The following is a 25,651-nucleotide window of genomic DNA, read 5'->3' as shown; positions in this document are numbered from 1 at the left end:
TACTATAAACTATATTTTATTGACCTTACTACAGCATACAGAACCCAAGAATAATAAGGACAAATAAAGCAAGACCTTAAACATAGTACTGTACAGGCAGTGGGTGTGGAATTAAAGAAGAGATATATCATTTTCAGAGATTTTTATTTTGCTGAGTAAATGGATGCAGACCACAAGCATAACAATATATATATATTTAAAAATTCCATTGTTTTGCCTAGCATTTTCCCTAAATTCTTAATTTACCATAAGATGTAAATTATCCCTTATGTCCAGTAATAAATGCCGATATTAAGTGTTTTCATTTGAAAAATGCTGCTATGTTTTGTAAACATTGTGAAGATTTGCACTCTATTGCAAAACAGTTTGCACATAATTACTAATACTTTCTGACTGGTAAATAAATAAAGGGAACGTTGATCTTCATGAGAGTTTTAATGAAGTCATTTTGATCTATAAATCTAAAATCTCAGATAATAATAAGAGAAGTTTTAAAAACCTTTAAATTAATATAAAAGATTGCAATATGCAATATTGTAGGTTATTAAAGGTTGCCTGCTGTCGTTTTCCTTGCTGCACAAAACTATTCATAGATTCAATATATATAAATAAGAAAAATACAAAAATATTTTTAATAACTCTACTTGAAAAACAACAGGGAGCCATGTAACTTCAAAAGTTAGACGCAGCTATGTGGGACAAATATTATAATTGCAGAGGAATGTGGAAATGTACTTAATGTACACAGTGATAGTGTCCTGCCGCAAAAATTATTACAAACTTTATCTACCCTTTCGAAACACGTTTTGTTCCTGTGGTTGTCAAGATTATCGTTTAATTTCCTGAAGAAAACAAAACTTAATATAGAACATTTACATTGTTGTGTCATGCAATCAGTTTTTTTTTTATATAATATCTGACACCACCGGCTTGCCTAATCCTTGCATCTCATAATCTTTAATTTACTAAGGAATATATTTTGGACCCTATTTTTCCATAGAGATTTATTTCCATTGTTTGGCATTTTATAGCATTTTGTGGAGGGTAGAGGACTGTAGAATTATGACTATATTATAGCAGTGTACATGAGTGTCTCTAGATTATTCTACCTTATACTCCTTAAGCGTTATTTCTAATTGACCTTCTTGCGTTAATTACCGTAGCTATATACTTTATTATGTATTACACAGCCTGTTCATTGATTCATCATCTTCTGCTTCACCTTTGTCAGTTCACAAATTTAACGTGCATTTCTTCTAAAAAAATCAAATAAATATTATTTAACAACCTTTGTAAAATAAAAGCATGTATTACAGTAGAAACTGATCCCAGATTAGAGCTGCAGGAAGCAGCTTACTTTGACTGCTGAGCACTATAAGAATCTAATAAGCTATTTTAATTTGTTTCGTTTAAAATCAAAAAGATGCTAATGCTACAATTTTATGTTGCTAAAACAGTAGCTTTGGAAAGGATATATTTTCATGTCATGTTTTTTTACCTTTAATAAATAAACAAATTAAAAATGCTATTGAGGCGTAACCAGAACGGGATAACTTGTCGTTTCACAGCTAAACAGTATCAGTATCGTAAACTGTGAAAAGTCCCTTGAAAAGTGCCCTTCCTTACCAGCAAATTTCAATGCTTTCCATTAACACAATACTTGTTATGAAATTAATAAAATAAACTGCACCCGTAACAAAAAACATTTTCACTGAAAGACTTTATCTGATTATAGATGTAAAAACAAGGCCACTCTTGCATTTAAATGGTAACTTATCGGCATTGCACATACTATTAAGATTCATATTTCATTGCTTATGAAACACCTATAGTCAATGATACTGAAATTGATATTCAGATATACTTACACATGCCCTTATATGTTTGCAGTACAGGAGTCCTATTTATTTGTAAATAAAACACTGCATATTCTTTCCTGAGATTGTTTACCTCACCTGTATTAAAATGGAATAAAAAAGAGAGATTGTATGTGCATTTGTTTGATTTTTTTCAGAATTAATAAGTGTTTTGATGACCATAGGAATGCAGAACAGAGAAAAAAATCTATACATTTAAAACTTAAAAATGTAAACATCTGAGAAACTGGCAACGTAACAGAACCCTCGAATCTAAAATGCGTGTTGATTTCTTTTACTTGATAACATTCATTTAGTTTTACGAATAAATGTAATTTGGCAGGATTTTGCCTCTCAGCTTCATCTGAAAAAGTTACAAAATGATATAACAAAATCTTATTGTATATTGTACGTTTGTAAATTCCACAACTGCATGCTGTACCAAATGGAATGTCCTACCCCATTTTTAATTTCTGCTTATTGGGCATCTCCATAGTTTTAAAGCCTGGCTTTTCTACTTTACTGAAAGCCTGCTTTCCTACGTTTCCACATTTCTGTGTGGATTAAACATGAAAACATGAACCAAACAAAACAATGGCACCACCGTGAACCTGCTAAGGGTCTCCATGGCTTTTGCTTTCCTGCAGGACACAGGAAACAGCAGTTGGTGTGAAACAGCATCACAGTACAGCACACAGCACTCATACGATTATCTGTCCTGCGGCCTGGGCAAATTGGCCCCCCCCTCGTCATCGTCCTTGTCATCCTTCGCTTCTTTGAGCCTTTGACGTGCAAAGTCTTCAAAGATGATGTCGTCATCACTAGGAAAAGATTCGCACATTATGCTTTCAACTTTTTTTTGCATGCACATTTCATAGAATATGTGAAATTACTGAAACATTACTACAAAGCTTAATTAACAGAATGTCAATAAAATAAATAAATCAAACCAAAACAATAGTATAGCAGGGCAGAAAAAAAAGACATAACGATATGCAAAAATAAACCAAGATGTTTTATGAGCTGCATAAATATGTACACTAATATGTACATTTGCTTGTTTTTAGAAGGAAGTGGATATGAAGTAGGGTTTTAACATCACAGTATTAATGATCATGCAGTGTAGAATGCACAACAGCAAGGCTTAAGCTATCGGCTTACTTTGTTTCAAATTCTATCAGGTTTGTGTCTAGCGGTGCTTCATTTTCTGCAACTGAGACAGAAATAACGGCAATGATTGTCACCATGTTGAAGTACATGAAGCAGGACAAAAAAGAGATTCATCTACCTGACAGACATTTTATTGGCTGCAAATGTTTATAAGTGCCACTATAAAACCATACATATCAAAAGCATACACAAACAGGTGCCTTTACAGTAGTTTGTTGCGAAATTTAACATATCATGTGATTGATATTCTATGTAGACAGAATTCACCAGTAATAACACCGAAAAAGTGCATACCATCTTTGTAGAAAGATTCCTCAGTTGGTTTTGGGTGCATTAATGTGAAAGGAAGTTCAACTGCCACATCACTGAAAATAAAGCAAAGTTATATCGATAAAATTAAGAATGCAAGAAAAATTACGAGAAAATCTTAACCTTTCAACTATCATATCTACTGATCTTCGTAGCAAGCTAATCCCCAAGATTGGCTTTGCCCATTTTTAAGAATTTAAACTAAAGGACAATAGAAATGTATACATTTTTATGTTTCAGTGCTGGGAAGGAACAGTTAATAGTTTAGAAAATAAACAGAATATACTCTTTTGTACTCTACAAAGTATTCAGTATTAATATACATTACTATTATTTATTATTACTGGACAACAATTACAATGACCATTATTCATAAAGAAGGATTACCTCGAAGCAAGATCCCCCAGAAGCCTAAAAATTGTTAAATATAGTTGAAAATGGTTAGATTAAAGTTTATTAAATATCAAAAAAGTAGTTCTCTCATTCAGAATTACACATTTTGCCATTAACACACTGATAGAGTATGTATGAGTGGATTTTACCATTAATGTTCGTTTTCATTTGTATGCAATATGATATAAGGTGCTCCTATGCTATTAACAGCTTAGAACAGTCTTTTAATGATTTTGTAATAGTATAATATAACATTTTTAAATGCATACCCTCCGCGAGACACCACCAGTTTCACTTTCACTTTGTACGACACTATAATGCCCAGGATCTCTTTATTAGCTCCATCTCTTAGTCTGTAGGAGACCAATAACAAAAAGTTCAAAATAAGCATGAAGTCTGGATGATGTTTCATAATAAGAGACAGAGAGCGTTGCTCTCAGGAGGGGGTAGGGTACGGGTACTCACAGTGTACTGGAGGCTAAATTTGTGTCTTCGTGTTTAAGTTTCCCATCCAAGGCCAAACCCCTCTTTTCCCGATTGTTGGCGAGGAACGGGGTAAGCGTGTATACTTTGCAAAATGTTGCACTGGGAGCAACTATGTCACTGGGAAAAAAAAATGATAGTAATACTCAAAATGGAATGAAAACCTGACAAACTGCAGTAGTCAATTGCAGTGTCTTGAAAGTGCCTTTCAGACTTACTCTGATTCCTCTGTTGCTACTGGGCATTTGTACTGTGCAGTGTTGAACAAGCAAATATCTGCATACTGGCGCACTGCATGAACACACACGCAGAACTGGTGAGATTAAAGTGATCCCAGGACACATTCATATTTCCTGATCAAAAATCTTACAGTCACCTGAGATTTTCATCTTCTTTACAGTCTTGTTGGTGTTGTTGGTGACATGGACATTGACATTAATTGGTTCTCCATGATAGTAAATCTGGAAAGAAGCACATTTGCCCATTATAACAGTAGAATGTGGGTGTGGTATTTTTCACTGTGATTATTCTGATTCTATAGGATACATTATAGCAAATTTAATTGTAATTCTAGGTTAGTTCTCACAGATGCCAGTAGAAGTGAAAATGAAACAGTATCATAGGAAGGAGCTGGAAGATCTCTAACCAGATTGTCTGGACCAGTGACTGACAATGGAATTTCCTGCTGATTCTGTTCCAGATGTTCAAAATGATCAAATGTGAAAATGCAGTGGAAAAGTGCTTCACCTCTTTGTCCAGCGAGGCCTCCAGGTGCAGCGGCTTGTCCGACATGAGAAACTGTCGCGTCGTCTCTGCCATGGGCTGGGGACCAGGCTTTTCCGGGGCATATTGGACCTTTCTTATGACGAGTCGTACAGAATTCCTGCGTCACACGGCCATTAGGGAGTCGGCAAGGTGAGAATCGATGACAGTCGCGGATCTTTTATGCTCCTCCCTAACATCTACATCTCTGCGTTTTTTGTGTGCTGAGTCTATGAGAAATTACAGTTCTGTCTGCGCATTTTGTGAAAAATAAAATGCACTGAATATATATAGTGATCAAAAATTGCTGATCTCAGCACAAAAGAAATGGGTAATATGTTTGACAAAACATTAGATTTTTAAATTTAATAAAACACTTTTCTTGCGTCTTTTCACACACATTGGTTGTATATTTATACACTTCCATGACTCTCATCAGCATAAGTGGTTGGAAGATGAATATTTATAATAAACCAGTTGATTTCCCCATATAGTTTACCTCTGTTTAATGACCTCAATTCTGGAGGTTGCTATGACATAGGTGATCATCAGCTGATTTTTTAATTTGTTCAAACAGAAATGTTCAAGACTTACTAAGTCACAAGTCACAGCATGTCGTTGTTGCTGACCTTTTGTGTATTCTCTCATCCAAATTCTCAGCACAAAAAGCTTTCACTTCAAAGTCAACGCCACAGGCCTTCAAACAGAATAAAGTACAGCATATATGTCACCCAGGATAACAGTCTGTCAATCATAAGTGACAGAGATAACTAAAATTAATCCATGAACTCTATATTTGTAGCATCCAATAAAAAGAAACAATCATTCTATTAATACAAACAAGACATTCGAGAATTTATATTGGGACCTGTTAACAAATATATTTTATGTATATCGTTTGTAATGTTATTCCGGTCACCTTGCCGGTGTCCTCCTGTCCAGGCTGAAGGGTGACAGAGCAAGGCAGATTTGTAGGAATCTGGAAGACAGTTAGACAGAGCCAAATAAAGTTACCCACAACTTCAGCACCCAAATAAGTCACATAGTAAATGAAAAGGTGTACACTCTGTCCATCCATCCATTTTCCAAACCGCTTATCCTACTGGGTCGCGGGGGGTCTGGAGCCTATCCCGGAAGCAATGGGCATGAGGCAGGGAACAACCCAGGAAGGGGGGCCAGCCCATCGCAGGGCACACTCACACACCATTCACTCACACATGCACACCTACGGGCAATTTAGCAAGTCCAATTAGCCTCAGCATGTTTTTGGACTGTGGGGGGAAACCGGAGTACCCGGAGAAAACCCCACGACGACATGGGGAGAACATGCAAACTCCACACACATGTGACCCAGGCGGAGACTCGAACCCGGGTCCCAGAGGTGTGAGGCAACAGTGCTAACCACTGCACCACTATGCCGCCCCCTCATTAGGTTCACCTGCTTGTTAATGCAAACAGGCTGCTCCTTCAAACGGCGAATCATGTGGTCGAAACTAACGCAGCACACAGAGTGGGACGAGAGCTTGTTTACCGTTTGGCTAAGATGTCTAGGCTACGTGATTTTTTTTTTTTTATGTGGTCTGATTCTTGGGGATTTCACATATTCCAGTTTCTATAGTTTAGAAACAATGTTACAATAAACAAAAAAATAACATCCATATGTACAATTTTACCTCGAAGGTGAAGGGGTAAGCATTCTCTCCAAGCTTTTTAATCAAGCGCTCCTGGAGACGAGTTAACGTTTTCTTTTGTTCGGGCACTGGTGGAAAGGCTTGGATGTTGTCAGCAAACAGGTCTTTTCGAAATGTAAATCCCAAAACATCTAAGTCTTCTCGGCCATAGCGAAAGGCACATGTCAGAGTCACAAAAACTGAGGATAAATGATGCAAGAATAATGACTGCATGTCAGGACAGATATATAGCTGCAATAAAGTTTAGGAATCCTTTGGCAACAACACATTATGTAATAGTACAGTATTATGTAATAACTTGACAAAATGTAACAAATTTTCATCACACAATGTTACACACTGGGTAACAAAACATGTATTAATACTGCATTATGTAATAACTAGACAAAATGTAACAAACTTCTAACCTACATTATAATTTTATATTTTAAAATGAAACTATTATTATTACGGCTATCATCATCATCAACAAGAACCTCATTATTATTACATTGTTCAAAAAAAAGCATCTGTGTGTTTTTGCGAGTGACTGAATAGCAGGCAAAAGTTCAAACAAAGAACAACACAGAAAATAACGAGTGGGTCGGATAATTTATGAACAAGGTTACAAACTCCTTTAGTTGCCAAGGGTTTTGAGAAACACTCATTAATCAATGAATGATCTTAAGTATGAGATAACTAACTATTTAGCATCACAAAAGTCTCGGGAAACACACCCCTAAAAAATTACCTAAATTTTCCTAAATCTATCTAATGAAATTTTTTAAACTTTGGTGACTTATTACATAATGTGGTGTTATTACACAATGTGTTGTTATTGTGTGTGAGACAATGCATTATATAATAACACTGCATTATGTGATGAAAATGTGTTACATTTTGTTAAGTTAATAGCATAACACATTATGTAATAACATGGCATTTTGTGACTTTTAACTTTTAACATTTTGGCCTGTTATTACATAATGTGGCATTATTACACAACATGTTGCTTCACCTTTGGAATAATCTACATCAGTGCTTCCCAACCCAGTCCTCAGAGAACCTCAGACAGTCCACACTTTTGCTCACTCCCTAAAAAACACCGAATACCTGGTGTTTGGAGCAGGGAGGGAATAAAATGTGGACTGTTGCTAAAATAACAAAAAAAAATTGTTTTTATATTGAAGTAATTGGAAAGTAAACAACGGGGATTTAGTAAGGGAATAACAGTACTTTTATAATGAGTTGAGCTTTAAATCACCATCAAAATAAAACACAGCAATCAAGACACTACAAAATAGTATATCTGAGATCTTTTCTATGAGTAAATGTGGCTTTCCCAGTCATTCTATAATTGCCCACACAATCGATTAAATAAAATTAGATACTTTGAATCATCTCTTTGATTATACCATAATTATGTGACCTTTCTCTTGCAGTATTAAATGCTATCTGAATTCCATTTGTCTGCAGGTTAAATATTTAATGATTTGCTAGATTAATTTTTGTTTGGCATTAATGTTTAAATTAGGAGGTCAAGTGCCAGGTCTATATATTAAAGCTTAAACTCTCCAGCTGAGGCTTGGGGAGTATTCAGAAGATAAAATAAGTATTTATGATGTCAACAATTTACTGTGGTCATTACCTTTTCTTTCCTTTAGGTATTCGGTATCAATCAAAACCACACCGTCTGTAAGGCAATTGAATTACTGTGTTACATAAATACTAGACACTGCAGAAGATACATTTGTGATGTTCATTGATGAGGAGTGGATCAAATAATCTTTATAGTTCACAGGAAATTCTACTATGGACATAATTCCCAAAACAGATTCCCAAAAGCCTTACAAGATCAGTCTATTAATGAATATTCTCATCTCCCTCTGAGTTACCAAAAAGTACTCTAAAATTTAAATTATGTATTTTGTTTATGTATTTTAAAATCTGTACAACATTATCCATTGTAAGATACAGCCATTGATGTAATTTGTAACAAATATTACAGATTGTATTACAATTTAACTGTATTATAATCAATTATTTTTAAAAACATACACATGTGCTTAAAGGTAGTGGACATTTATAAATATCAATATACTTCATTTGATTCAAATAAACAAAAACAGACAGAGAAATGCTAAAATAAAAAGCAGTATTTCATTATGGAAGAATTATTGCTAAATGAATGAATAGCATGCCTGCTCTAACTTACATACTGTATGAACCGAGATTAGCTAACGTTGCCTTACCAACAGGCTCCACAAGGTCTACGTGGTCAACAAAGTCCCTCTTTCCCAGATACACAGTGAGCTGGAAAAAAGACACTGTTTATAACACCATTATTTCAGCAAAAACTATTGGTTAGCTATGCAAGTACAGAGAGATCTCAGCCACTGCAGTTCTTTAGTGAAAACAAATTTAAAATTCAGAATTAAACTGCCCTGCATTCATCCACCCATCTTCTGTAATCCAATACAAGGCTGACATACTAAAGGAATGTAGATTGTATAAAATGACGATTTTTGATTTAACTGTAATATTCTCAAAGAGACTTGTGTTACAATGCAAAAAAATGTAACAGGTTGGGCAATCAACCTTATTTAAGTGTTTAATACATTATATCCAGATCCCTCACATTACATGCAACAAGGATTGTAGAATACATTGCTGATACTGTAAGTGTGGCTATAAAATGTGAAATATTTCAGCTGAACTTACTTTGCCATTTGGGCTTGCTTTCTTGAATACTCTGAAAAAAGTAGAACAAATTATGAAAATGTTGCTGTTCTCTGCGGCCCAATGACAAACGTATCTGCAAACGAAAGTTTAGAGACGCTGACATTTCAGGTATGCTTGGAAACTTTTCTTACTCGACGAAAGTGAAAGATCTTCACCTTCAGTGAACATTTAAAAATATTTGTGGTATTTTGTAAGGGGAATCCAGGCACTATTTTGACAGCACAACATTCAGACTGTCTTTTTTGAATTTGTGTTAAGAATATCATTACATCACCGACTCCTCGTGTTACACAAAAGCAAAGAAACTTGAAGATAATGAAAAATACAGAAATTGAGTAACTAAAGAGCAGTATGATAGGAAATTAAAGAATGGAAATAAACAGTCACATGTAGCAGAGCACAGCTATAAACATTAGAACTATATAATCAAGACCAGTCAGAAGATTTGCGCACACTGAGATTATCCGCATTTGCGTGTTACACACTTAACATTTACTACACACAATATTCTTTGCTAACAAATAAGTTTACAGTATGTTTCACCATTTGAGTACCTTTATTAGCAAGAAAACGTCATATCTTTGATTCATCGTAGTAACCTCCTCTAGCAGTTAAAAGGCAAACAGAGAAAATTCGATGCATTCAGTCTGCCAGCGACATTACGTACTGCTATGTTTCATAGAAGGAAACAGTTAACTAGCGCATCTAAAGTTAAAGGACAGCCTAGAATTTGACTATGCCATTACCACAGAACCAGTGAATAGGATGTCAGACATGCACTGTTACATACTCTTTCCATCTTATAATGGAAACTTAGTTTATTTGACTTATATTTTCATTTATAGTTCACTCAACTTTCCAGTGGTTAACAAGAGTAAATGGCAAAGTGGTAAAAAACCTGTGATGTGACTTTTGACTGGTAGTGTACATATATACAGTATTGTGCAAAAGTCTTAGGCAGCCAAAAAAAAATGTTTAAATAACTGTCATGTTGGTGTAAAACTGTGCTGTTACGCCTGGCAAAGTGTGTCAGCTTAGCCATTTCAATACCTCTGCTAATATTACCCTGTTATTTATAGCAACCATACAACACACCCGTGTATTTTTCGACCTGACCACTAGCAAACCTCATATATTCAATATCTCGTTCACTTTTTAAACTAATTAAGTTAATTAATTAAGCGAGCTAGTAGTGAAATTCAACAAATATATGGAATGGTTCGGGTGCCACTGAGGAGAAGTTTGGGAACTGAAGTAGTGTTCATCTAGCTATCCAAGTAGATATCAGTAACTTTTTGGAGAACAGAAGACATTTTTACTAGTTTTTATTGTGTTACTCGTAATCTTCATATGTTCTTATGTCAAATTATATTTTTTTTGTTATAAGAAAATATGCACTTACTACCCAGAAAAATAGCGTTAAACATTTCTTTTGAGTGCCTAAGACTTTTGCACAGTACTGTAGGTTTCTTATACAGACGCATTTCTATTATCGATCTAAAGAAAGGGGGAGTGTGGCGTCACCATCTCGGGAGGAAGCCATGTGACCCATTTTACTCCATTACTTCCACCTGTCCCTCATTCACTATGATATTATATTTCTGCAGAAATTGGGCTGCTCTGCTTTTCTTCCACCTTCTGTAACCTGGATTTTCGTTGGCGCCAATACCAAGGCACGCAAACTCCTTTTACGCAACGGGTATGCCCCCGGCAGCTCTGTACAAGCTCCTCAGCTGTAAATCCAGATCCTTCATATACTGTTCCTATTTGTGTCATGGAAGCTCCACCCTGATGACTAAATAGCATTACTCAATACTAATGCCCCCGTGTCTCATGACTCAGTTCACAAGTATTCTACAAAAGGATTATACAGTATATTATATCATATGTTCATGGCTGGTGCTTGTCCAGCACGCCTCGCCTCACTAGGTGTATTCAGCACTTCTAGGTGTAGCACACTAGGTGTATTCAGCAATTCCTTCTGACTTTGTTGGCCCTAATTAATTTTAGAACTGTCAGAAAATAGCTATACAAACTGCTGCAAATTGTAAGGCGATTCAAAGCATTGAAAATAGTTTATTTTAATGTGCATACATGCAAAAACATGGAATATTTTATTGCAGGTGTATGTTAATTGATATTCAGTGTCCTTTGAGTAAAACAGCGCACCAGGACTGTGCATTATGCATAATAGAGGACTTTCTATTACCTAAAAAATTCTAATTTTCCATTTTTCCATATTTACTGAATTCCCATCAGCGCTATGCTCCGATTTTATTAGTTCATTTTATTGCAGAGAGGTATGAAGGTATGAAGACAAATCGTATAAAATTAGTTGTTGTCTTAATCTGGAATCTTTGCCTGTGTGTAGCATTATTGCCTACATAGTAAGTTAAACATTAATTACTGGAAATTCTCCTCAACACTGCCTACAATTAGACTGAAAAAAAATCAAGACTCTAATGAGTAGGTTTCTTGTGCTGCTGAATTGTAAATGTGCTATTAAAAGAGTACAGTAAAATCGCGTTATAGTGGATATCGTCTATAGCGGACGAGGTCCGCTGGTCACGGCCGTGCGCCTTTAAGAACATGCAGAAAAAGCATCGGATATAGCGGAATTTCGCTTATAACGGATAAACGGTTTGGTCCCCAGGGCTGCTTTTAGCTGTAGTTTTGCTCGCTATAACGGACATGCAGCTCCGCCGGTGATATACAACGCAGATACGGAGTCGCGATTATTAATAGACACGCATCTGCTTAGGTAAAGAACACTATTTTGTTCCAGCCTAGCAGTGCCGTCAGCAGAACCAGTTATATTTTGGGGGTTGCCCGTGCTAAACCAAGTCTATTCTTTGGTTCTGCTTAGAAAATAAAATTGTGCATATTTGATTTTTATTATTTCGACGTGGTGTGACAACAGGGGAGGCCACGTACTTCGGGCGCACATCTGTCAGAAAGTTAAATGTTGAATAATCATTCCAAACACACTGGATTATAATACAATAAACAAAGTTTGCATCCAAGTTTCAGCAGGCACACCTGTTCTCATTTTCTGTTCCATCAATGTTCAGTCAGTAGAAATGTTAATTAAAAATACCTATTCATGTGTAGTCATTTGTTCCTTCAAGAGTTTGATCATGACTATTCATGGCTCAGCAAGGTGAATCATAGTTCTGCTGTCATATCCAGCAGGTAGCAAGACAGTTTGGTGCATTAATAAAGCTAATGAGAGGCAGGTGGTCATGCATTAATATTACTGGAGCACGTAGCTTAATTCCGCATCAAAAAAAATTATGCACTGTGATAGGGCATCAGTCGAACTTCAGAGTATTACTGAGCCTCCTGGCAGAAAATGAAATCAGGGCACTAATACAGTATGTGTGAGCGTGTGTCGCTGTGGGCAATAAAATTAGCAAGACAAATTAGCATCTGCAAAATGATCTAAAGAACATGACTTCCTTAATATACTTCATCTATATTACATTAAATATTAGTAAATATGATGTCATCACATCAGCTGCGATCTGACTCTTTTCCTACAAGTTGAAACATTTTATTTCAAGCTGTTTTGTCACCAGTGAGACTCCTCGTGGAGGAAAACATTTCCTGACTCGCTCCTCCCAAACACCCAAAAGTGGCTGAATAATATTCAGATCTGATTGACCCCATTGAAACCGACGTTTGGCATTAGCACAAGTGACCAAAGGTTTGGCTTTAGCAGCCCGACCATGAACATTGACCCTGTGGAGCAGTTTCAGTGGAAACAGGAGAGTCAATTCTGCAGTGAGTTGAGCGGCTGTGGTTTTATGCTTTTTGGATACAATCCGGGTTAATATCCAGACATCCCTGTCAGACAGCTTCCTCTTGCATCCACAGTTACTGCACTTGTATGTGGTTTGTCCTTCGTGGTGGTATGCCGACATTACCCTGGATACTGTGGCTCTCGATACACCACAAAGACCTGCTGTCCTGGTCACAGATGCGCCAGCGAGACACGCGCCAACGATTTGTCCACTTTTGAGCTTTGATGTGTTCCCCATTATGTTGTGCGGATTGTAACATTTTAGATATAGCTATCGTAAGCTATTGCCTTTTCTGCTCTGTCATGTTTGATTATTTGTGAGCTACTGCAGGGATCCTCATTATAACAAAAACAAAATCCTCTTATACAAATAAATCATCCTCTGTTGTTCTTTTACTTGCTTTACTTACATCATGCTTTTGGTATATTAATGAAATAAAAATGACAGGTGTTTCCTGTTGCACCATAATAAACTCGGAACATTACTGGCAAGTTTGGGTGTTCCAGGAAAATAACCGGGCCCAAAATGAACAGCAATTTTCACCTACATATTGCTACATTTTTCCTCATACACATTAATTGGTGTTTACCACAAAAAACTGACAGACACACAAATTTAGATATTGCTAAGCACTTCTCAGAATCTTGCTACATGTACTCACATAAAAACATAAGAAAAAAAGCTAAAAATTAACAGCTAAACCATGATTTTTACAAAGCTTTAAAATTTTCCGGAAACTGTGAAAATGATGAGTAGGTGTCAGGTGTGCAATTAAAGTCAGTGTTTCTCATTGCTTAGGCAAACATGCCCATTTCGTCAAAGCATGAAAAGGATATTTTAAACCTGCATCTATACTATGAATATGTAACAACGTAGGTCAAGTTGTCCTCTTTTGTAAAAATAGTCACCTGTCCTGCGGCATGCTTGAATGTGTGAGAGGACAAATACTTCCTTTCTGTAGCTCACCTTTTTTCAGAGACAAAACCAGCACACCCACAATAAAACACTCATACATAAAAGGTACTGTTCTAATATACCTTAAATTGGATATTTCTGCCCCATCTGGTATGAATTTGGCTTCCGGATTTTCCTGTCTCAGGCATTGTCCCTCATAGCTACGTCTACCTCCAGATGGTTACACTCAATAATCATTTACACCTGCAGTCTTTCTGTCGATTATTTAAACTTACCCAGCTCAGTCCTGGGTTTGGTAACATATCCCTATGCAGTATCCAATTCCCGATTACCTCATTTTTTTTGAATTGGTGTGGTTGCCAGTTTAGCTTAACATCCTGTATTCTTGTGAGCTGCTTTCCGGAGCCTGCGTGGATCTACAGCTTCCTCCATACCATCTATAGCTCACAGTCAACAGCACCCAGTACAACCAGAACTGAGGACTCAGAGACTGGCATATCAGTAAATGACCAAGGTCTAGGCAAGTGTTTCGCAACCTAGTCCTCGGGGACCCAGAGACGGTCCACGTCTTTGCACTCTTCCAGCTCTCTGCCCGACAGTCCACATTTTTGCTAGGAAGCAAGGATGCAAAAAAACGTGGACTGTCTGGGGTCCCGGAGGACTGGAATGTGAAACACTGCTATAACCTATAACCAAAGTAGGACAGTGGTTATGGACTTAATGTGAAACCACAGGGTTTTAGGTTTCACCCATTTTGGGTCAAGGACTGCTCTGGTTATCCTTTCTGTCAGTGTTTGGTGATTACGCTGTTTAGTGGAGGGGGGGCGGGGGGGCTGCAAAGGAGGGTAAAGTTTGAGCAATTCCAAGGACCCTGAGTGAGAGGGGCCCTAAATAATTTGTAACATAATTGGATTGGTCTGAGTCGGGGGCCCAAAATCTCTAGACATGCCCCTACATCTCACTCCAAACCAAAATTACCCACACCTGTCCTGCCTTTCTCCATTTATGTTGTGTGCATTTTTTCAAATGAGGGGTGACAGAAACTGCAACTACCCCCCCACCCACCCCCCCAAAAATGGTGTTCCCCTATTTACTGTTCTGTTTTGTCTTGTTCTACTTTTCTCTGATGATGTAAAACAAGTCGAAATAAAACTGTTGTTACGAACCTCCTGTGACACTGACATACAGATTTCTCTGTACATTAAGTCTGGATTTAGACCATAGTATCAATAACCATTTTAGCCTTCAATTGATGATTTGTCCCAAAAAGAGTTTGAACAACAGATGTATATGTTTTAAATATAATTATTCAAATGTTACACAATAAACCTTATGAAAGACAAATAAATATGAGTATAAGTGTAACAAATGCGCAGAGCAATGGTCTTAAACTATACTACATACCACTTAATTCAAGTCCTTTTTCATTCATACACACATTACAGTCAAAACTTTACAAGTAAATTTGTGTACACTGAAGTACTTTTGATTTTTTGACACTTGTTTTTTTTTTCAGATTCTGTCAAGGAAACCTGTATGATTTTTAATAGAAATAGATCAGGCCATTTCCAAGCGCCAAAATGCTAACTCTAGATAACTGAAAAAAGAAGACAACATACTTTATTCCAAGAGCAACAATTCACAAAACACAGTTAGATTCTTCTGATTCCGAACATTCCAAGCAATAACAAACCGCCGGGAATTAGACAAAAAGACATATCAATGCAATTGCGAAATTGGAAGAATTACGACAATGAGAAGCCCGAGAAGTCTGTGCTTCCTGGAAGGTGAATCCGAGGTTTTATTAAATTAAGTTTCTGCTGGGGGTGGGGGGGGGGGGGGGGGGCTGCGTAAGGCTCTTGAATGACTATGATCTGCAGGGCGTCTGTAAATTAAGAGAGGCTGCTGAGCTCTTACAGTGCTCTGCTTCTTTAAGGGTTTCTGCAATATCAGAACTGCAGATTAATAATTAACATTCGCACAACAATGAAGTGAGTCAATTTTCAGTCATCCTTCATGCCTTTTATAACAGCGATGATGTGTTTTATGAAAGATGAAATACACCAGGCAGAAGTATATAAGCTTAAAAATCTGTTTGCTCTAAGTCCTTCGTTTGGAGAGAGGGCAGGGCATGTAATATGAGCATACTGAGGACAGGTGAAATTGCCTTGTGGACCTATTTTAGCTTATGGTATTGCTCTTTCACAAACGTGCCTCTGGTCTGAGCTAATCTCTACTCAGCACACCCAGTGATTCATAAGTAGTCAGCTACTGAGCCAATGTGAAGGGTGTTACTGACCCACATGAATCAGGCGGATGCTAAAAGTATTTCAAACAAACAACAGACCTGAGATTAGACAAGCTATTAGACAAGATCCATTTAATGCACACAAAGAATTAAGAGAGGAGCAGATTCATCAGATATTTGCTTCATCGTCCTTAGTAGTGGCACCTGTAGTAACTTTCTCATTGGGGTGGCTAGTGGGGGGGGCCAGTGCTATGTATGGGGAGGAGAGGCAGAGGAAGATTGGCTATGACAGAAGGAAGACTCCTCAGTGCCAGTTTTTATAATAAATCAGGATTAACATAATCGTGATCACCCTAAATTTTATTTATGATGTTTATGTATTAGGATAGGGGTGGCATGGTGGTGCAGTGGTTAGCACTGTTGCCTCACACCTCTGGGACCTGGGTTCGAGTCTCTGCCTGGGTTACATGTGTGTGGAGTTTGCATGTCCTCCCCATGTCGTCGTGGGGTTTCCTCCGGGTACTCCGGTTTCCCCCCACAGTCCAAAAACATGCTGAGGCTAATTGGACTTGCTAAATTACCCATAGGAGCACATGTGTGTGTGGATGGTGTGTGAATGTGCCCTGCGATAGGCTGGCCCCCCACCCTGGGTTGTTCCCTGCCTAGGCTCCGTACCCCAGCAACCCTGAGTAAGACCAATGGTACAGAAAGTGAACGAATGGATTTTTAAGTTAACATGCCTGTTATCTGCGATCATTGTTGGACGTGATTTTGATATTGTACTGGGTCTGACTGGAATACATCATTTCCTTTATCACTTCATTTAACCAGAAACGCAAATGAGGACATCTGGGCTATTAGACACATGAATACATTTAACTTAATAATCACTTTTTATTCACCCAGGGCCAGCTATGGGTGTTCTGTCACCTTAGGTGAGATTCTACTGAGAGTTAATTTATATTAAAAACATTGGTATCACTTTACATTAACTGCACCTTCATAATGCATTCGTAGAACATTCATAATCAGCACGTAAGTATACCGTAACATCCTAACATATTTAAGCAGCATTAATAAACATCAATATCAAATGTTATATGTTAACAAACATTAAAATCATAACATTTGTTATTTATGCATATTAAACATGGTAAGGTACATTAGGATGTTAAGGTATACTTACGTGTTGATTATGAATATTCTATGAATGCATTATGAAGGTGCAGTTAACATAAAGTGATATCAATGTAACATCCTAATGTACCTTAACAGCTTAAATATGCATAAATGACAAATATTATGATTATAATGTTTGTTAACATATAATATTTGTTATTCATGTTTATTTAAACTGCTTAGATATGTTAGGATGTTATGGTATACTTACATGCTGCTTATGAATGTTCTATGAATGCATGTACATGCAGATTGATCTCCGACCATAAAATATTGTATGAATGCTGAGTGAATTGTGGAATGTCATAAAAGAGGCAATAAAAATAAACAAAACAAAATTTTGGCAAAGCAATTGTGTATGGTGTTTCACACAAAGCGATTGTGTGTGGTTCTCTTATTTGTTCTATGTTTATACTTTAGTTATGTTAATGATATGTCATGTAAAACAACATTATTGCATTCATTACTGTTCATTAACTTTGACATGTGCTGCAGTAAACTTTCACCCTGATAAATAGTCCTCAAATTTTTGCTGGGCTCCACAACATTCTGCTCTCTGCATGATTTGTTAACTTTCCCCTTATAACATTCATCCATCTCAGGGTTTGCAGTAGGAAGCTCTGCGTTATGAACACAGTCAGTCTCTGAATCCTTCTTTTGCCAATTGTGAACAATGAAAAATCTCTGACCTAGCAGAAGTAGTAACTGTAACAAAGTAAAAACTTAACCCAGAATGAGACCCTATGGGGGATCAGTACTATCAACATGCACAAGAAATCCATACTCTTGACTGGTTACTGTCGCTTCAGCAGTTAACCTGTCTGAGATATTTTTACATTACCCTGAACGCAAGACCTGACCCCCTTATATTAATGCCCTCAATTAGTTTAGACTGAATCAATGTTTACATGTTGCTAGTGTCAACCAACATTGAAGTACAGACATGCTGAGTAATTCGGGCCATCTTACAGGACATGACACAAATTTGAAGGATTAAGTCAGAGATGCCCCCGGCATGATGAAAGATAGCAACTCAGCTACACTAGAGCCGTGTTTCCCAATCCGGTCCTCAGGTCCACATTTTTGCTCCCTCCAACCACCCTACTGGGGAGCAAAAATATGGACTGTCTGGCAAAGAGCTGGGAGCAAGCAAAAAACGTGGACCGTCTGGGGGACCCCGAGGCCCGGGTTGAGAAACACTGCACTAGAGGACTGCCCAGGTTTTAACTGTAAGGTTGCTGGTACCTGTGAGCCTGTGTGTGTCACCCCGAGGGAAAAACTCCAGCAAGATTGGACTCATAAATCCACTCTGGCACGTCTGTCAGACTCAGCACAACGCCCACTAAGCGAGAAGCGGCTGCCAACATTAGTACTCAAGTGCCAGTGACTGCAAGCACTGTTTTTTTCCTCCAGTGAAATCTGCATCTTCACCTGTGCACTCAGTCAGACATTCAGCTCCTGGGGCATTTCCTTTGGCAGGCCTGTACCTTCTCCTAGCCATCCAAGTTAGCTTAATTTGTTTTGTGGTTTTCCAAAATTGCTTGCTTGAGACATTGACATGTCATGTATGCGATTTGTATCCATCGCTGTGTAAGCGTCATCACTTTCAGCTAACCCGTTCCACACACTGCCCGTTGCTCTGATGGCCACCAACAACTCTCTGTAGTTCTTCTGAACATTGCCAGCTGTAGTAGCTGAAGATCCAGAGTCACTAGTTAGTGATGGCGCCAACTGCTTGTAGTCACGCAGGTCCTGCTATGTTTCTGGTGGCAAAAACCTCACATCTCTGGTGGATTGTCACACCACTGCTGCTCTTACTAGCAGCTGAAAAGCTTCTCGCTCCTGCTGAGGTAGCTGATGATAGTCAGCACTCGCTCTTAATCCTCCTGGGTGCCATAGTTGCCATTTCGAATCTGTGTAACAGTTCCATCTCTCTCCATCCCTGCTCATGCTTTTCCACTCTCTTCTTATCCGCCTCCATCACAACTTTCATTACCTCCCTCAACTCCAAAATTACAGTCAGCTGGTCCAGTTCCCTCCAGCTTCTACTCACATTACTGGAGTAGAAGACATTAAAATCTCATGATGCTCCACGTCAGCATCTTGCGGTGCCGATGAATCCTCCGTATCAATCCCCACAACCTGCCTTATCCATACATTTCATGGTACTATGTATTTAACGAGCCTTCACTAATCATTGATCCCACCTCTGAACCCAAACGACATATACAGCAGCTTGAAAATGTTTTTTTATATATAAAAAACAAACCTTTTTATTAGGCTTGAAAATTTCAACAAGCTGATGCTCTTTGTCCAGTTTTTCCAAGACTGGGCAAAGGTCCAGTAATTAATTGCTTATATATGCTAATAACACCCTCGCTCTATAAGAAATTTAAGTCGACGCTATTCCCAAAACACTCTTCTAATAATAACAGACTTGAGGCACATTAAATCATCTAAAATTTCATTATTCACCTCAAAGTATCAGATTGATGTTAATCACGTTGAGCATGAATATACGTAAGGATCATGGTCTCATTTGAGGCTGAAAAAAGAGTCCACTTCTCAAATTTTGAAAACATCATTGCTAGACATATTTTGGCTCTAGTAGTGCCCATCATGTCTGCCAATATCTGGAGTCTGCTTCTGAAAATAGACACGCTCTTTCTTTACATGTGAATAATATATTTTGTTTTGAAAGTAAAATACTCACTTTATATACTATGTTACACTCTTGAAGTCTTCTGAATATTTGTGGCATACAAAAATGAGTCCTACAAATAGTACCACCATGCTTCATAATATGACAGCAAGATGATACCTAATTCTGAAGATCTCTTTCATCTGCATCCTTCACAGAAAAATCTGCAATTACAGTTTAATAACTTCAATAAGCTACCAAGAACTGCAATGGGTATTGCACAGATGTCATATGAAACGGCATCTGAATCAACCAATAGAGGTGTAGAACAATGTTTATATCCTAAACAAAGGGCACTGTTGTATAAAGCATTCTGCACACTGTTAAGAAAATACAAGTGAGATAAACGCAGAAAAATGGGACTATTTCACAAAAGCACAAACACCTACTCAAAGATTTAGATCACGTAAAATACTCATTACTGTCAGATAAATTCTTTTGCCTTACATAACAGATTTTTTCATTTTAGTTTCTGTTGCGTAGCTTGAAAACGCTGCCTGGTTTATCTTCATTTCTTTCTGCCATCACATGTTACACTCATAAGAGTTACGTTACACTCACAGGAGTTATGTTACACTCATAAGAGTCAAACAGCACTGGTCTCTAATCTCGGCGGGAAATTAAATAACAGCTCTCATTGAATGTGTCTTACAAGGGCGCTGCAGTGCTGTGCGGGGAGAGCACAGTCCCAGAGCAGAGTCACTCAGGAAGGCTAATTAGCCTCTAGCTCACGGGACCTCATGAATGGGGTTCTCTTAAAAACTGCAGTCACATGTCAAATGAACAGAAAGTCTGTCATTATGTTTACTTGTCAATGCTACACACAGTCCCTGGATTAAGAACATCCGACTTAGGGACAACTCATAGCTATGAATGCCTATTATATTGAAAATTTTAGTTAAATACAATGGTTAGTAATAACGAACGCACCCACTACCATGTGATGTGATGCTCGTGAAAACATTGCGCGGCTTCAGCGGTTCGTGGGCTCAACTACAGTACAGTACCATGTGTAATCACTTATTATTTATTATCATCATCCTTTAGGGTTCAGCTCTGAATGGCAGTAATGAGTGTAACTTAAATATATGACAGTAATCAAGGAATGTGAAGATTCTATGACATGGAAGTAAAGATTCTCATTAGAACAATCTACACCATATTTCTTTTCCTTTCCCTGGTAATTCTGCACTGCAAGTACTAATCTTTTTTTTTTTTTTAGATTTTTTTTGACACACTCCCAAAGTAGGCTATTTAAATAATCCCAAGGATGCTACATTGGGCTAAGGCCAGCTAACTATGCCGACCACTGCAATGTCCTAATGCTATTTTCAAATATTACAATTAGTCATATTAAAATAAAAAATCCAATGTTTACAGAAGTTTTCAAAAGCCCATTTTTCTGCAGTCGGAGGGACGTCATGTAGCTTGTTACAGTATATATGTTCTGTAGTAAAATGTAAATATTGAACATTTCTCTATGCTTTTTGACATTTATAAAAACTGAGGCTAATTCAGATTCAGGCCCACTTTGGGGATATCTGATTGCACCAAGGAACCAAAATTGTAACGGTGGCAGTTTGGGTGGTGCATGAAATGTCCCCAAATGATGACAATCTTTTTAGATCACAGCTAGACTGGATCATTTGTCGTGGGAAGGACTGCCCCCCCCGCACCATTAATAATGTACATTTCTATTTAAATGAAACTGACAACATACAAATTAACTCACTGTGTTTGTGACTGTGTGTATCTCTAGATAGTCAAAGCAAACTAATTATAATGGTCTCCCCAGAGAGGAGGCCGTCCCAGTAGGTTTCCAAGAATTTTTCAATTCTCACTTCCTTGGCAAAATTTAAAATGCTCCTCCAACAGGAACACTGAGAAATACACCTTACTGATATCTGAACGCGTATGATTATCGGGACACAACATAGAATGTGTCCTTCCATCTTTCGTAAGTGTTTGTGTATTTTATCTTTACCTAATTACGACGAGCTTAGTCCCCATCCTTGGAAACACAGGGCATGAGGCGTGAGAAGGTGCTAGAACCTGGAATATCCATAAGAAGCATTCCCTGTGTCCCAGGCAATCCCACTGTTCATTTTTGTCCTCCTGTCATTTATTAGCAATACAGCTCATCACTTACATTTAGGGGAACGTGATCTCGGTACTTTACAAATGGCAGAAGCAAGACCATTTAAATTTTTTCGTTAACTTTCCTGCTACTAAGCATGAAAAACAAGAAGCCAGGGATGATGCTTGGCAGTTATATGACCCACACTGCCCTTAAGCAGCAAATCTAGACACTAATAAATATTGACATGCCTGTAATTCAGCGTAATGGGCCGCACCTTTGTGGAGGCAGAGTGCTTTTGTGCTGGGGAGTGTGCGACCGCTGTGGCTGACATACAGGAATTGTTCTGCCCAAGTAACAGCACAAAAAAGCAGCAGGTTCCCTAAAACTAAAGCTCTTGCAGAAATTTCACACCTTGGCAAAAAAACGAATTACCGCAGAAAGACCGCATTACCATCTGCTACAATACAGCATCCACAATCAACACTGGCTTCAGAGTAACATTAGTACCTGAAGGAAACGACCGCGTCCGTTTCGCAGCAAGGGAAAATCCGCCAGCTTACCTTGTGCCTTTGTCACCCATCGTGAGGATCGGCGCGCCGCTGAGCCCAGGCTTCCGTGCCACGGGGAACTGGAGCGCTAATGCACAGAGATGCGTGGGAGGGAGATCTTCGTCATGCAGCCGCACAGGCTGAGGAAGTGCACTGAGCGCAGTAGCTGCTCTGGCACATCTGCCTGCTCTTGTGCATTCTGACCCTCTTCCTTCCTGTTGAATCAAATTAAACGGCATGCCTAATGGCGCTTCGAGCAGACGCGCGCGCTGCGGGCACCCACGCCCGGACAGAAACACACACTCAATGGGACAGGTGATTCTCACACTCATTCTCAGATCGCCCCCTCCCCCACCCCCGCTTTCAATGTGCCTGTTGTAGGATTGATGAATTGTATTGTAAATCCAGACCAGGAGATTTAAAACCCTCAGTGCGGGTGAGAAATCTTAGAGATCACTCTTAATAGGAATCTTAAAATCTCATGGCTCTGCACAGTTTCACTTCTCTCTCTCTCTCTCTCCCGATCCGCACGTGCATGAGCGTGCCGTAGTGCGCTTATACCTGCTCTGGCAGATACGGAAGCTTTTGAACTCTCTTGAGCATAGTCTAATACTACATTACAACTAAGTTGCGAGGGGAAAAAAATTGCCTATTCATCAGCATCTGTGGTCGAATTATGGCCAAGACTTTACCTGAGGGGGCACAAATACTTAGTAACTGAGTTACTACTGAAGTAAAAATCATGAACAAATATAGTGGCTACTTGAGATAAGATGCATCAGGATTCATTAATGATGAACAAACATGAGATCAGTATCTCATGTATTGTTCATTACTTCTTCCTTCAGTAGTTGCGTAATAGTTCCTCCATTAGCTCACAAATATTACAGAATTAAGACTTAGTTTGTGGTTACTTAATACATAAGTAATAGCATAATACTACATTATTTGTGCCGCCTCAGGTAAAGTGTTATAAAATTATGTCCAAAATCTTATTAAAATTACGCTTTTCACTTACCTGTCGTCTTGTCCACTACGCTTTCCTATTGCATTATAGGTTATTATTAATTATGTTTCACTACCTAAAATCAATCTGCTGGTTTTGTGAACGAGGAATTCATTCAGCCTGCTTACAAAGCTGTGGACAAAACTAGCAAAATCAACAACTACATTTCTGTAGCGTATTGAGAAAAGATTCACATTTGTAATTGTATAAACTGCTCCGTCTTCCACTAACTGGCATGCCAAAATAAATATCTGAAATGCATTGCCAATAAAATGGTCCAATAATGTTTTATTTGACCACATTTCTCAAAATGGCAAAGGGGACATTAATTATTCATCGTGGGAGGAGTAGCCAGTCGTTTTATGGAAACAATCCAATATGTCTGAAATGCTAGGCATCAGCATAATACAAGTATAATTCCTTCATTTACATAGGAGCATGTGATGCATGGCGTGATGTTTTAATCTCTCATGGGCATTAGATAGTTCATAATCACTTTCCTTAAGTGACGGCAGACACAAAGCCACACATCCTATAAAAACTCCTTTAATTCTGAACTGGATCGATTCTACCCAGGCTGAATGTATTATGCAAAATGTTTTAAAGAATCGACACCATTGTCAATACGGAAATGCTCAGACGATTCCTTATTTTACTTTTATTTAGTAAGAAAATTAAAATGCCCAAACAAGGCCTGAGCAATAGAGACTGGAATGCCGAGCAACGTTATTTTCTATAACAAATAAATTTACAAAACCTTTTCCTTGATAGCAGAAATGGTTAAAATAATTTGAGAATATAATATTCAAATATTTGCATTTTCAAAACCCGAGAATCTAGTGGATTTTCTGAAACATGTTTTGAAATGAAGAGTCAACCTTATCCTGCAACTCTTACCAGGACAGGCAGTTAGAAAACAGAAAGACAAACATTATTTACCCAGGGGAAGCACTACAATAAAGAAAAACTTTTAATCTCCAAAGAGAAAATTAAAAAACTGTAACAGGAAATGATACATTTAATTGACTGTTGTATTTCCGCAATGATTGTTGCCGTGGCATTGCAATGCTATCATAAGTAATGGCTTCATGTGATCTCCCAATTCCTGGCTTCCTTACCTACACGTTAGATCACCCTCCCCTTCTTTTAAGTCGTCCAAAAACACTCTCTCAGTCTCTCAGTTGAGGGAAAAAAAGACATAGTACACAATTTTAATATGTGCAGAATTGGAAATCATACAACTATAAGCTTTTTCTGCCTGGAGGGGCACTGTGGAATAAATGGACTTCGGCCCCTTAGATATGTTAATGCCCCTTTTCATGGCGTTAAAAGACGTCAGTATGTTGAGTTGCAGTCAGGCATATCAATAACATGGAGGGTAAAAATACACACAGGAACCACACAGAGGTCTTTCTCCTCAGGATGATCTTAAACATCTAAGCTGATATCAGCATCTTTGCACTTTAAACGAGGTCCGCCGTCCTCCGTCCCGGGGTGTGCTCCAACTGCTCATTGTGCTGTGACGCTGGTTAATGAGGTCAATTGTTTCCACCTACACTTATAAAACAACGGCTTTCACAGCAGCGAATGACCGTTTCATTCTGGGGAAAACTGCTTTGCTTCTGCTACAGTAACCAGGAGCCTGAGAAAATGAGCTCGGACACATGAGACAGTAAGAACAAACTCAACATCATATATCTATACATCCTACAAAAAAAAGTGCAATTCTAGACAAGTAGATGACCTTATGTCTGCCCCTTATATAAATGTAAAAATGTTAAGCTGC

The 25,651-nt window shown here is 38.1% G+C and overlaps 1 protein-coding gene across 2 annotated transcripts; it reads right to left on the bottom strand.

The window, feature by feature from the left end:
• LOC125712878 (beta-arrestin-1-like) lies at nucleotides 1-24,112 on the bottom strand. Of its 2 annotated transcripts, XM_048983424.1 has the most exons (17): nucleotides 23,878-24,112; nucleotides 22,872-23,074; nucleotides 9,365-9,395; nucleotides 8,896-8,956; nucleotides 8,292-8,336; nucleotides 6,647-6,843; nucleotides 5,893-5,952; nucleotides 5,603-5,670; nucleotides 4,959-5,094; nucleotides 4,588-4,672; nucleotides 4,430-4,502; nucleotides 4,194-4,331; nucleotides 3,998-4,081; nucleotides 3,723-3,746; nucleotides 3,321-3,391; nucleotides 3,018-3,069; nucleotides 1-2,677 (listed from the first exon to the last, which is right to left on the bottom strand). In XM_048983424.1, the coding sequence occupies exons 2-17, from the start codon at nucleotides 22,889-22,891 to the stop codon at nucleotides 2,566-2,568; spliced, it is 1,257 nt and encodes a 418-aa protein (XP_048839381.1). In that variant the 5' UTR covers nucleotides 22,892-23,074; nucleotides 23,878-24,112; the 3' UTR covers nucleotides 1-2,565. The 2 variants fall into 2 exon arrangements, with proteins under 2 accessions (XP_048839381.1, XP_048839380.1); XM_048983423.1 differs by lacking the exon at nucleotides 23,878-24,112 and having other exon boundaries at nucleotides 22,872-23,384.
• Between the last annotated feature and the right edge of the window lie 1,539 nt (nucleotides 24,113-25,651).

This window comes from Brienomyrus brachyistius, chromosome 18 (assembly GCF_023856365.1).
Source record: "Brienomyrus brachyistius isolate T26 chromosome 18, BBRACH_0.4, whole genome shotgun sequence".
Taxonomy (NCBI): domain Eukaryota; kingdom Metazoa; phylum Chordata; class Actinopteri; order Osteoglossiformes; family Mormyridae; genus Brienomyrus; species Brienomyrus brachyistius.
Note: the sequence above shows the minus strand (reverse complement) of the source record. Positions and strands in the feature narration are given on the sequence as shown.